We start from the raw sequence: 13688 nt of genomic DNA on the forward strand, positions 1-13688 counted from the left end.
TGAGATGTCAGAAGGGGAGCATTTTGGGGCCAGCGACCATAATTCTATTAGTTTTAAAATAATGATGGAAAGGATAAATCAGATCTAAAAGTTGAAGTTCTAAATTGAAGGAAGGCTGATTTTGACAGTATTAGGCAAGAACTTCCAAAAGTTGATTGGGGGCAGATGTTCTCAGGTAAAGGGAAGGCTGGAAAATGGGAAACCTTCAAAAATGAGGTAACGAGAGTCAGAGACATTATGTTCCTATTTGGGTGAAAGGTAGGCTGGTCGGTGTAGGAAATGCTGGATAACTAGAGAAACTGAGGTCTTGGTTAAAAAGAAGGAAGCGTATGTCAGATATAGACAGGAGAGATCGAGTGAATCCTTTGAAGAGTTTCAAGGCAGGAGGATTTTCTTTGAGGGAAATCAGGAGGGCAGAAAAGGAACCTGAGATGGCTTTGGCAAATAGGGTTAAGAATAATCCAAAGGGATTTTATAAATACCTGAAGGACAAAAGGATAACAAAGGAGACAATACAGCACCTCAAAGATCAGCAAGGCAGCCTATGCATGGAACCAAAGGAGGTGGGGGAGATACTAAATGAGGTCAAAGTTTGTGAGAAGATTTGTAGCTCGGGTGCTCGTTGTTGTGGTTCTGTTCGCTGAGCTGGGAATTTGTGTTGCAGATGTTTCGTTCCCTGTCTAGGTGACATCCTCAGTACTTGGGAGCCTCCTGTGAAGTGCTTCTGTGATCTTTCCTCCGGCATTTGTAGTGGTTTGAATCTGCCGCTTCCGGTTGTCAGTTGCAGTGTTCGGTCTTTTGGGTCCAGATCGATGTGCTTATTGATTGTATCTGTGGATGAGTGCCATGCCTCTAGGAATTCCCTGGCTGTTCTCTGTTTGGCTTGTCCTATAATAGTAGTGTTGTCCCAGTCGAATTCATGTTGCTTGTCATCTGTGTATGTGGCTACTAAGGATAGTTGGTCATGTCGTTTCGTGGCTAGTTGGTGTTCATGGATGTGGATCGTTAGCTGTCTTCCTGTTTGTCCAATGTAGTGTTTTGTGCAGTCCTTGCATGGGATTTTGTACACTACATTAGTTTGCTCATGCTGGGTATCGGGTCCTTCGTTCTGGTGAGTTGTTGCCTGAGAGTGGCTGTTGGTTTGTGTGCTGTTATGAGTCCTGGTGGTCGCAGTAGTCTGGCTGTCAGTTCGGAAATGCTCTTGTTATATGGTAGTGTGGGTAGTCCTTTGGGTTGCGGCATGTCCTTATTCCGTTGTCTTTCCCTTAGGCATCTGTTGATGAAATTGCGAGGGTATCCGTTTTTGGCGAATACCTTGTATAGGTGTTCTTCTTCCTCTTTTTGCAGTTCTGGTGTGCTGCAGTGTGTTGTGGCCCTTTTGAATAGTGTCTTGATGCAACTTCTTTTGTGTGTGTTGGGGTGGTTGCTTTCGTAGTTTAGGACTTGGTCTGTGTGTGTGGCTTTCCTGTAAACCTTTGTGGTGAATTCTCCGTTCGGTGTTCTCTGTACCATCACGTCTAGGAATGGGAGTTGGTTGTCCTTTTCTTCCTCTCTAGTGAATCGGATTCCTGTGAGTGTGGCGTTGATGATCCGGTGTGTGTTCTCTATTTCTGTGTTTTCAATGATTGCAAAGGTGTCATCCACATATCTGACCCAGAGTTTGGGTTAAATTTGCGGTAAGACTGTTTGTTCTAATCTTTGCATTACCACTTCTGCTATGAGTCCAGAGATGGGTGAGCCCATGGGTGTGTGCCGTTGATTCATATATTTGGTTGTTGAATGTGAAGTGTGTTGTGAGGCACAGGTCCAGTAGTTTGAGTACATACATTTGGAAAGGCAATAACTGATTAGGGATAGTCGATATGTCTTTGTGCGTGGGAAATAGTGTCTCGGGAAGTTGGTTGAGTTTTTTGAAGAAGTAACAATGATGATTGAGGGCAGAATGGTGAGTGTAATGTATATGGACTTCAGTAAGGTATTCAACAAGGTTCCTCATGGTAGATTAGTTAGCAAGGTTAGATTTCATGGAATACAGGGAGAACTAGCCATTTGGATACAGATCTGCCTTGAAGGTAGAAGACAGAGGGTGGTGGTGGAGGGTTGTTTTTCAGACTGGAGGCCTGTGACCAGTAGTGTGCCACAAGTATTGGTGCTGTGTCCACTGCTTTTTGTCATTTCTATAAATGATTTGGATGTGAACATTGGATGTCTTGTTAGTAAGTTTACAGATGACACCAAAATTGGAAGTGTTGTTGACAGCGAAGAAGATTACCTCAGAATACAACAGGATCTTGGTCAGATGGACCAGTGGGCTGAGGAGTGGCAGATAGAGCTTAATGTAGATAAATGTGAGTTGCTGCATTTTGGAAACACATATCTGAACAGGACTTATACACTTAATGGTAAGATCTTGGGGAGTGTTGCTGAACAAAGAGACCTTGGAGTGCAGGTTCATAGTTCCTTGAAAGTGGCGTCGCAGGTAGATAACATAGTGAAGTATTTAGTATTCTTTCCTTTCTTGGTCAGAGCATTGAGTATAAGAGATAGGAGGTTATGTTGCGGCTATACAGGACATTGGTGAGGACACTTTTGGAATATTGAGTGCAATTTTGGTTTCTCTCCTGTCAGAATGATGTTATGAAACTTGAAAGGGTTCAGGAAAGATTTACAAGGATGTTGCTAGGGTTGGAGAATTTGAGCTACAGCGAGAGGCTGAAGAGGCTAGGGCTGATTTACCTGGAGCATAGGAGGCAGAGCGTTGACCTTACAGAGGTTTATAAAATCATGAGGGGTATGGATAGGGTAAATAGACAAGATATTTTGCCTGGGGTGGGCGAGTCCAGAATTAGAGGGTATCGGTTTAGGGTGAGAGGTGAAAGATTTAAAAAGGACCTATGAGGAAACATTTTCACGTGGAGAGTGTTGCGTGTATGGAATGAGCTGCCAGAGGAAGTGGTGGTGGCTGGTTCAATTACAACATTTAAAAGACATTTGGGTGGATGGATGAGTAGGAAAAGTTTTGAGGGATATGGGCCAAGTGCTGTCAAATGGGACTAAATTAGGTTAGGATATCTGGTCAGCATGGATGGGTTGGACTGAAGGGTCTGCTTCCATGCTGTACATCTCTATGATGCTATGACCCTAATTGTTTTGGTAACAATATTAAAGATAGTGTGTGCAAGTCTTTTACGTTAATTTTCCTTCTTGTTTAGTAAATGGTGGTAAAGGCCAAGTAAATGCATATGTGAAGTAACTTCATTCATATTGTGCTTGTAATCTGTTTTCTGCTAATATTAATGCATAGAACAAAAGCAGTATTACCACGGTAATAATTGCAAATCAGCAATTTCTAGTGGACAACACTGCTCTGACTGAGTATGGATTGGCCACTCACATCAGGTGCTGAACAACTTCTGGAAACTCAGCAAGCATGACTGTAAGCTAAAGGGAAAGAAATGCAACTTCTACAAATGTGGGGTGATGTTTCATTTCATTTTGATATATTTCAACTTTGGATGATTAGCCACTTTCTGATATCAAAACTAATAGAGGATGTGATTATGAACAATTGATTTTGTTTTTGCGAACACCTCATTAACCTGAAATAAAATTAATTAATTGTCTGTTTAGTATTTAGCAGTTTACATTAATGTCATTAAAAACCTCTTGATTAGGATCTATCAATGTTGTTTAGCTTTATAATGTTCAAGTTATATTAATGAAAACCTGAATTGTGATGTTGACAAAAACATAACTTCAAAGATCTTGAGTGATATAAATAGTCAAACTCCTGAGAAGTGTTTATCAGAAATACCTCCAGGAGTTCTGACCTCCCACCATAACTTGAATGGAAAATGAGAGGTATTCTAGTTCAAACATTAGAAACAATGATTAGTCCATTTCTTGAGCATTGCCTCCAATCTTCTGCTAAAGTAATGGAGTGAAGTTAAAACATTTCTTAAGAATATCTACCCCCAGTCTGTTTTTAAATAAAAAAATGCTTTATGTCTGCAACTTCCTTTTGTTTTCATAAAAGCTCATTTTGGAGATTTCTAGTAAATGCATCTATTAAATGCACTTATGGAATAAATGATTTGCAAATGTTTTTTGTTAGGCAATTCATATTGATGGAAAAAATGTCTTAAGTGATCGATAGAACTTTCTGGCTCAGAATGGTATGGTCAAGTGATTGTGTGTTGGAATTTACTTGAGCAATGATATTACACTTTTATTTCATGTTCGATCTTCCTTTCATATCCTGGTTCTGCTATGCGGTGCAGTAGATGGCAGTGTTTATTATCAAGTGTGTGTAAGGAATCTATCATTTTAAGTTTTGGACTCAGTTCACAAGCTCTGAATGACAAAGGTAATGCACTAATGATAGTATTCAAATGACCACGCTTGCTTGCATGTTAACATGGCAGCAATCTAAAGGTAGAATTTGTATGAAACAAATGGAACGTTTTTCCACTTGGGCATAAAACCAGCTTGTTAATGTCCATCTTACTATTTAACAGAAAGCTTCCAAAATTCTTAATTACGACTTGCTGAGTCAGACCTGTTCAAGGACAGGTGAAAATTGTTCCATTTCCACATTTCTAAGGGATTAATCAGAAATTGACTATACTGTTTTTCATTTTATTAACAGTCTGACAAAATCACCCTCACTGAATCACTCATTCCAGCTAGTGTCCTATACTCCTCCGTTATCATCCCTAAGTATGTCCAGACAAAGAAAGCAATCCAAAAATTGATTGGTCAGATGAATTGGGATTGGTGTTGAAAGGTCAGCTCAGACTTGATGGGCTGAAAGACTTCTTCTGTGCTGTATGTCTCTATATCTAGCCACATTATCTTGAGAATGGTAGCAGGTGAGCAAGTAACAATTGGATTAGCACAATTCCTGCAGCTGCACTAAGAGAGCACATCTGGGAACATTCATTCAATGAGGCCATTGGGTAGAACTCGGGAATAAGAAAGGTACAGTCACTGTGCTGAGGTTATCCTATTGTGTTCAAATTAGACAGCAGGAAATAGAGGAACAGATATGTAAGCAGATCAGGAAAGATGTGAAGACAACAGGATTGTTGTTGTGAGTGATTTTATCCAGTTTCTTGGTCCTTATCTGGAGAGTATGTAGTGAGTGTGGATCGATCAAGGTTGGCCAATCTCTGGACTGACAGACTGACCCAGCTGCGCAGTGGTGACTCCAAATGGTCACCACTTCCATCACCACATGACGAACATTAGATCCGAAGGGAAAGTGTCATGAGCACGGGTTATGGAGTTCATGTGGGTAATGAGCCATCATTTTGGAAAGTTCAGTGGATGGAGATGAGGAGAGATTGGTGGACGGAGGTTGGGCTGAGGCGGGGGGATGGGTAGCAGGAAAGTTGCTCATTGTGAATGTATCCAAGCCCACCTCTATTGACCCTGGGAAAACATCTCTCAAAAATATCAACAGGTTAAGGAAAAGTGATTGCAGAAGCATGTTTCCCACTAACAGGATGCTGCTTTCAGTCCAAAAAGATTCACAACTGAGCAACTTCACGTGCACCTTTCAAGGTCATGAGTGTGAGCTGTATGCTGCAGTGATCGGCTGATCAAATCCAGCATGTTCCTTCAGTTCTTCACGAGACCAAATTCAACCCGCTCTCCCCTCCCTACAAAATCCAACATAAAACATCCACCATTAGTTGCAATTCTCCAATTGAGTAACAATGACTGAACAATTCCGAGTATGCTCCTAGAGTCACCAAAACCAAGTTATGATAACCAGTTAAGTTGCTAATGTGGCTCAGTTGGGGCAGCACAGTGGTTAGCACTGCTCCCTCGCAACACCAGAGACACTCATTTGTGGGCAGCATGGTGGCACAGTGGTTAGCACTGCTGCCTCACAGCACCAGAGACCTGGGTTCAATTCCCACCTCGGGTGACTGTCTGTGTGGAGTTTGCACATTCTCCCCGTGTCAGTGGGTTTCCTCCCACAGTCCAAAAATGTGCAGTTTAGGTGAATTGGCCACACTAAATTGCCCGTAGTGTTAGCTGAAGGGGTAAATGTAGGGGAATGGGTCTGGGTGGGTTGCGCTTCGGCAGGTCCGTGTGGACTTGTTGGGCTGAAGGGCCTGTTTCCACACTGTAAGTAATCTAATCTAAACTTCCCCAATATTGACTGGGATTCCCTTAGTGCCACGGGCTTAGATAGGTCAGAATTTTGTCGGTGCATCCAGGAGGTTTCATGAAACAGTGTCTAATTAGTCCAACTAGGAAAGGAAACTAGAAGAAAGTGAGGACTGCAAATGCAGGAGAGTCAGAAGTGAAAAGATTGGTGCTGGAAAAGCACAGCAGGTCAGGCAGTAGCCCAAGGAGCAGGAGAGTCAACATTTTGGGATAAACCCTTCATTAGGAATGTGGAGGGGGAATGAGGGATACATAGTGGGGGTGGGACTGGGTGGAAGGTAGGTGGGAAGGCAAAAGTTGGATGCAGGTGAGGAGGTAATAGTGATAGGTCAGTGAGGAGGTTGCAGCAGATTGTTGGGAAGGAAGGTGGACAGGTAGGATAGGAGAACATAGAGGGAAAGAGTTCAAGGACAAAGAGGAGAATTTATGGTGGTGCCTGAGGAAATGTGTGATGTCTTTAATGATTTCTTTGTAGTGGTATTCAACAAGGAGAAGGACATGGATCATTAGGGAGTGGTGTGTTGATATTCTAGGGCATGTTTATATTAAGGAGGCAGAGGTGTTGAGTGTTTTGACAAACATTAACATAGATGAGGCCTTGGGCACATATGGATACCGAAGGAGGCAAGGAAGGAAAATGCTAGAGCATCGACAGAGGTCTTTGAACCCTCTTAAGCCACAGGCAAGGTTTCGAAGACTGGTTATAACAAGGTCCATGTTATTCTTTTGTTTAAGAAGATCAACAGGGCTAATCCAGGAAATGAGAGGCTGGTGAGCTTTACACCAGTAATAGGGAAAGTATTGGAGAAAGTTCTTATGGACAGGCTTTACCCTCACTTGTACAAGAACTAACTGATCAGGCATAGTCAGTTTGGCTTTGTGCAGGAGAGGTCTTATGTCACAAATTTGCGTAAGTTTTTTGAGTAAGTGATGAAGATGATTAAGGGTTCTGAGGTAGATGTTGTCTACATGGACTTTATAAAAGCATTTGACAGGGTCCTTCACGATAATCTGGTCCAGAAAATTATATCACATGTGATCCATGATGAGTTGATAAGTTGGATGCAAAATTGGCTTGGTCATAGAAGGCAGTGTGTAGTTCTGGAGGCATGTTTTTGATTGGATATCTGTGACCAGTGATGTTACGCAAGGATCAATGTTGGGTCCTTTGTTGTTTATAATATATGAATAATTCGGATGAAATGTAGGTGGTCTGATCAGTAAGTTTGCAGATGACATGAAAATTTGAATGATGTATAGTGGTAAAAGTTGTCAAAGGATACAGAAGTTCTGTTGGAAAGTGGAGTGAGAAAAGGAGGATGGCATTTACTTGGACAGACATGAGGTGTTGCATTTTTGGAGGTCAAATCCAAGAGAAAAGTATGCAGTGAATGGCAGGACCCTTCGGAGCATTGAATGACTTGGAATGCAAATCCACAGCTCCCTGAAAGTGGCAGCACAAGTGGATAAAGTGAGAGAGAGAATATGTATGGCATGTTTGTCTTCATTGGTTGCAGAACTGAGTACAAAAGTTGGTCAGTCATGATGTAGCTATACCAACTCTTAATTTGGCCACATTTGGAGCTTTGTGTGTGCTTCTGGCCGTCACACAATAGAAAAGTAGAGATTTTGGAGAAGGTGCAAAAGAGTTTTATCAGGATATTGCTGAATTGGAGTGTAATAAACGTAAGGAGAGGTTGGACAAACTTGGATTGTTTTTGCGAGACCTTCAGAGGCTGAGGAATGATTTGATCCAAATATATAAAATTATGAAAGACGTGGATAGCCAGACTTTTTTTTTCCCCAAGGATGTAAATGTCAAAATTAGGGGTTAAGGTGAGAGGGGAGGTTTAAAGCAGATGTGTGAGGCTAGTTTTTCACATGGAGGGTGGTAAGAGCCTGAAACAAGCAGACAGGAAGGTGGTAGAAGCAGATACAATAGCAACGTTTAAGAGGCATTTCGACAGATGCATGAGCAGGCAAGGAAAAGAGGGATACGAACCATGTGCTGGCAGATAGGTTTAGTTTAGAATGGCAGCGTGGTTGGTACAGACATCATGGGCCCCAGGGCTTGATTTCTGTGCTATACTGAGCATATTCAATGATGTCAGAGTCTGGGATGTCAAAAGGCAAGGTTGAAGCACTCTGGACTTGCAACTATCTCCAGCTAGAAATATTGAAATAAAGGCAGGCCTTCTGGTTTCATTATGCAAAGTTGGAAACTCCACCCCATCCCCTTTTTTTTTTGGCTTTCATGGTCTGAACGTGAAGATAAATATAAGTTCAACTTCCAAGTGTAACTAATTCCCAGCTTTTTCAATTGCATTTACATAAGCGAGATTACCAAATTCTCAGGGTTTTCAATTTGTCTGCTGTTTAACCCTTTAATTCCAAAATTTGAAGGTTATAAATGTGCAGCAAGGTGGCTCAATGGCAACTGTCTGCCTGGAGTTTGCACGTTCTCCCCATGCTTACGTGGGTTTCTTGTGGGTGTTCCGGTTTCCTCCCACAGTCTAACCATGTGAGGACTGCAGGTGCTGGAGATCAGAGCTGAAAATGTGTTGCTGGAAAAGCACAGCAGGTCAGGCAGCATCCAAGGAACAGGAGAATCAATGTTTTGGGCATGAGCCCTTCTTTAGGGCTCATGTCCAAAACGTCGATTCTCCTGCTCCTTGGATCCTGCCTGACCTGCTGCGCTTTTCCAGCAGCACATTTTCATGCTAAATTGCTCATAGTATTCGGGAAGTGAAGGCTAATTGGATTAGCCATAGCAAATTTAGGATTACAGGAATGGGGATGGGTCTGGATGGGATGCTCTTCAGAAAACTGATGTGGAATTGATGGGCCAAATGGCCTACTTTCACGCTGTAGCGATTCTATGATTCTATATTTCATAAAGTTTCAACAATGGAATAGAATTTTGTAACAGTAAATACTGCAATCTGATTTTTGATGATACTGGTTGGGAAATCATTGTAGCACACTTGTGACCTTAACTTGAATAGTGCAATGCAAGTTTCTTGCTAGATCACACCTGATTCAATGGTCATTCCTCATGGAATTAAGTGTAAACAGATTGTGTTTCGATCTTGGGAGTTGTAATCGTTGTATGTCTCAAGCTTGTACAGTATCCCATGTTTAAAAAAATGTTAACAATGGGAAGTTGAATGTTTTATCAGAAGGCTTGTGTTGACCTTTATGTCTGGAGATATATACACACATGCACTACTGTATAAACAAATAATTATTATTAATTGTGGATTGTATTCAATAAAATGAATATTTATACAAAATATATTTTATTCTGTTGAAAGGAATATTTCCTTTGGTCACTCACTTTTAAAAAAATCTTTGAGAAGAAACCTTCAAGGATAAGTTTCAATGATAGCTGCTCACCTTAATGCATAATTCCTTCAGTTGGTGGGTCAGACAGATGGCCTCAGAACTCCTTTGTGACTCTCAGTGATAATTTCACTCTGTACTTCTGCCAAGAATTACTGAATGGAAGGACCAACTGAGTGGAAAATAATCTTATTTTCACTTTGAAAAGTTGTCACAGGTTACATTCACAATCCTCATGCACAGGGTTCAAGATGGATTTCATTCTTGGCTTCATAGCTCCACTGTATCTTCCCCTTGTTGTTCATCTCCCACACACCACCACCACCCCCCCACTTTTTAAAAAAAAAAGTTGCAGATTTTATACCAGCCTAGTTCTTTTTGTATATTATTGAAAATGTAAAGCAGAATAAGGTTTCAGTGGTACGAAGAAATAATGCTTTCACATGTCTGTGCACGGTAAATGTCTCTGATAAATTCTGAAGTAATCACAATAAAGGCTCAAAAAGAGCATGCTAATTTCATGGCTTGGGTACATTACTCACATTGAGTGGAGAACTGAATATTTGAAATACCCAGCTATCGCTGTTTCTAAATCATTTCTCCACATTACTGAGGATTCCATGGTGCACTACCTTGGTAAGTCATTGTTTTGTATGAATGATGTGGAGGAGCAAAAGGATCTATCATTGCAGGAACATAAATCATTAAAGAATGGAAATGATCAATTCAAAAGCAGAGAAGAAATTAAACTTGTGTGAAATCATGTGAACAGTTTTGTTCTCCATATTATATTTTGTGGTCATTAAACGCACAAGGGCAAGACTGACCAAACTTTATCTCTCGTGGTCATCTCATTTTAATGACTCAGTCTTTTTGTGACCCCAGAGTACAAATTGGTGCTTACTTGGATTTTTGATTGGTGGGGAGGGGTGACATTAATTGGAGAGGGAGATGGGGGTGAGGTGGTGGTGATGTTTAAATCTGATATAAAGATTGTGCCCCAACCTTTTTACAGGCTGCTATCTAAGCAGAGAAAAGACACAGTGCCGAGTGACTGAAAATAAATGCAAATACTGAAAGGGACCTCATAACTGTCAAAACTCAATCTAACATCCATAACTGCTATTGTTGCCTCAGAGAAATCTAATTTCAAAGTTTGGGACATCTTCCATGAGAGAATATGCCAGAAGAATCTTCAGGAATGACATTGGAGCTGGAATATTGTTCAGGAAAGATTGAACGAGTTGGGATCTTTTCTCTGGCAAGATAAGGTTGAGGGGTGATTTGAGAAGTCTTTAACATCAAACATAAACTCACCACTGTCTGAGGACCTTAGGTTGCTCTGTCATCAGACACATTGGTGGTGATTTTAACCTGGTTTGTGAAGGGAGATGTCAATAAGACCTTCCCACAATTCAATTAAGACTAATATAAAGGGTCAGAAACATAGATGATGAGTAATAATTCAAATATGGTGTTCAGGAAACAAAAGCTACTTACCCAGAAAGTAGATAGAACATAGATTTTGCTACCATAAGGAATAGTCAAAATGAGTGGCTGAGGTACGTTAAGGAAAAGTGGCTTAAACAGATGAGGGAGAAAGAAAGGGGATAGTTGATAAGTTTAAATGAAATACAGTGGGAAGACCCTCTTGGGTAATGTGAACATTGACTTGGATCAATTGAACTAAAAGACCTGATTGTGTGCTATACTTCTATGCAATTCAATATAATCTAGATTGATGTGACGGCTGACAGGATAGAGTTGTTTTTTGAAACTGATTGAAGGGGATCTCTGATTTACAAACAACTGATACACAAACAGTCAAACTTACAAATGTGATCCCATGCAGGGGTGGCAATATAAATTTAGGACTTATGAACATTTCCTTTACTGCTGAGCTGCTTTATCTTGTCCTGCATTGTGTTCCGACTTGCGTTCTAATTAAATTGCAAATGGAGCAATATGGAGACTGTTTGTAGTTAACAGCAACCACGTAAGCACACAACCTGCAATACAGATTTGTTAACTTTGTAAGTGATGACTACAATAAGTATTTTGAAAATAACCTTTGCTTTCTTTAAATAAATTATTGCAGCACCATATTCTATTTAAAATGATCCCTTTATGGACATATAGGAAATTACTTGTAAATGTAAACATTTTACTTTTACTTTTTTATTTGAAACTGATTTTGGTCAGCAACAATCCCTCATTGAAATTATTGCAAGATTTCATCACTAATGTCTGTTGGTACTATGAATATGTACATATATTGGAAGTATCCTTAAAAAAAATTAGTAATTTTACATCTGATCTGCCAGATTCCAGAAATATTATGGAATAACTTGAGCAACTATGATTCTGAAGTGCAGTTTACAAAATTGACTGATTATAAACTTTTATACATGGATCTTAGGAGTCTGGAATAATTAGGTAATCAACAATTGCTTGATGAGTAACTGTTTGTTTCTTGCTACAGGGTGGGCTGAGGAACAGCAAGCATGAAAGTACCCTCTCATCCCAAGAATATGTTCATGAGTTACGTTCTGGAATCACTGATGATAAACTTCTTAACTGCTTAGAATCGCTGAGAGTTTCTTTGACCAGCAATCCAGTTAGGTAAGTGAAACTTTAGTATGGTAGTCAAATTACAGACTATAGTATAATGCACAAGAGGGGGTAACATAGTGCCTCAGTGGTTAGCACTGCTGCCTCACAGCACCAGGGACTGGGTTCGATTCCTGCCTCGGGTGATTGTCTGTGTAGAGTTTGCACCTTCTCCCTCTGTCTGCATGGGTTTCCTCCCACAATCCAAAGATGTGCAGGTGAGGTGAATTGACCATGCTGAATTGCCCATAGTGTTCAGGGATGTGTAAGTTTGGTGCATTAGTCAGGGGTAAATGTAGAGTAATATGGTAGGGAATGGGTCTGGATGGCTTACACTTCAGAGGGTTTGTGTGGACTTGTTAGGCTGAAGGGCCTGTTTCCACACTGTAGGGATTCTGTGAATTAAGCAAGTTTGAAGCAAGACACAGCAGAAAGAATCTGTGACAGTCTGACAACATGGATGGTTAAATAATTATCAGCTGATTGTAGGTTTAAATATATGCTGATCAAGCTCATCCACCATTGTTTTCATGGTATAGACTTTGGATAACATTGTGGAGAGACCTCGAGTTTAGATTTGTCCCTTCTTTCTCGTGAAAGAGCTTTTTCTTAGGACTCCAGTAAGCAGATTTAAATAGAGAAATGAGAATGGCTCATGTAAAAGTAGTACATTAGTGTGCTTAGACAAAGCGAAGCTATATTTTTTAATGTCACTGTTTTTCAATATTAAATGACTTCAACAATAACTGGCAGTTGTACCTTCAACTTAAATCAAATTAATTAATTTGAAGAGTGATGTACTTTTACATAATTTATGATAGATGCGAACGAATGCTCTGGCTCCCCTCTTCAGTGTTGTCGGGTAACCACTGTAGAGGTTTAAATTATCCTTACATTTCTCCAGTTAAAATGTAGTGAACTATTTTTTACTGTTGAAATACAGAGCCAATCATAATGTTTTTTGAGTGACAGCAATTGTATTACCTGCTATCCTGTGAAAAATAATAAAGCTATGATATCAACTGCATACACAAGTGCAAAGCTAAAAGGGATAGTGTTCAGTACAAAAGGAAGATGAAGGAAAAATTCTCTGCATGTCCTTGAAGCTTAACATTTTATCCTGAGACCATGATGGTCTCAGTTGGTTTCTTGGACCAATGGAAGTAGTGAATATTTTATCGAGACTTCTTTTTTAAGTTTAAATTTTCCTGATTTTTCATTCTTTAAGTGTTGTCACCTGCTGCTTTCTTCTTGAGTGACAAAGAGAAAACCTTCCACAACCTGTGTTCAGTTCTCAAGTCCAGAATTCAATTCCTTTTCTCTGCCAAAATAAGCCCCTTTGAAATGGTGGCTTTATTGTATTTTTGTTTCTTTTTCTTTTTTTCTCTTTTTTTTTCCCCTCGTACATATATTATGTCTGTGCAGGTGTAGGACACAGTGAAGAAGAACGAATGCAGAAATCTTTATTTATATTCCACCACCAGGAAGAAAGGAAAAACCTGAGTAGCCAATGACAAGCAGTGGCCTTCTCAACAAAGACAATGCTGGGTGATCAA

General features: G+C 40.2%; 1 protein-coding gene across 5 annotated transcripts in view; it reads left to right on the forward strand.

The window, feature by feature from the left end:
• Positions 1–13688, forward strand: part of diaph2 (diaphanous-related formin 2) — a 780284-nt gene that overhangs the window by 211775 nt on the left and 554821 nt on the right. For all 5 annotated transcript variants that reach the window (XR_011964075.1, XM_072594677.1, XM_072594675.1 and 2 more), the window contains one exon: positions 12005–12144. Coding sequence is in view for 4 of the 5 variants with exons in the window: in XM_072594677.1 (XP_072450778.1) it covers positions 12005–12144 (140 nt within the window). In the remaining variant the exon portion in view is untranslated. The remainder of the gene's footprint in view (positions 1–12004; positions 12145–13688) is intronic.

Source organism: Chiloscyllium punctatum, chromosome 25, assembly GCF_047496795.1.
Source record: "Chiloscyllium punctatum isolate Juve2018m chromosome 25, sChiPun1.3, whole genome shotgun sequence".
NCBI classification, from domain to species: Eukaryota; Metazoa; Chordata; class Chondrichthyes; order Orectolobiformes; family Hemiscylliidae; genus Chiloscyllium; species Chiloscyllium punctatum.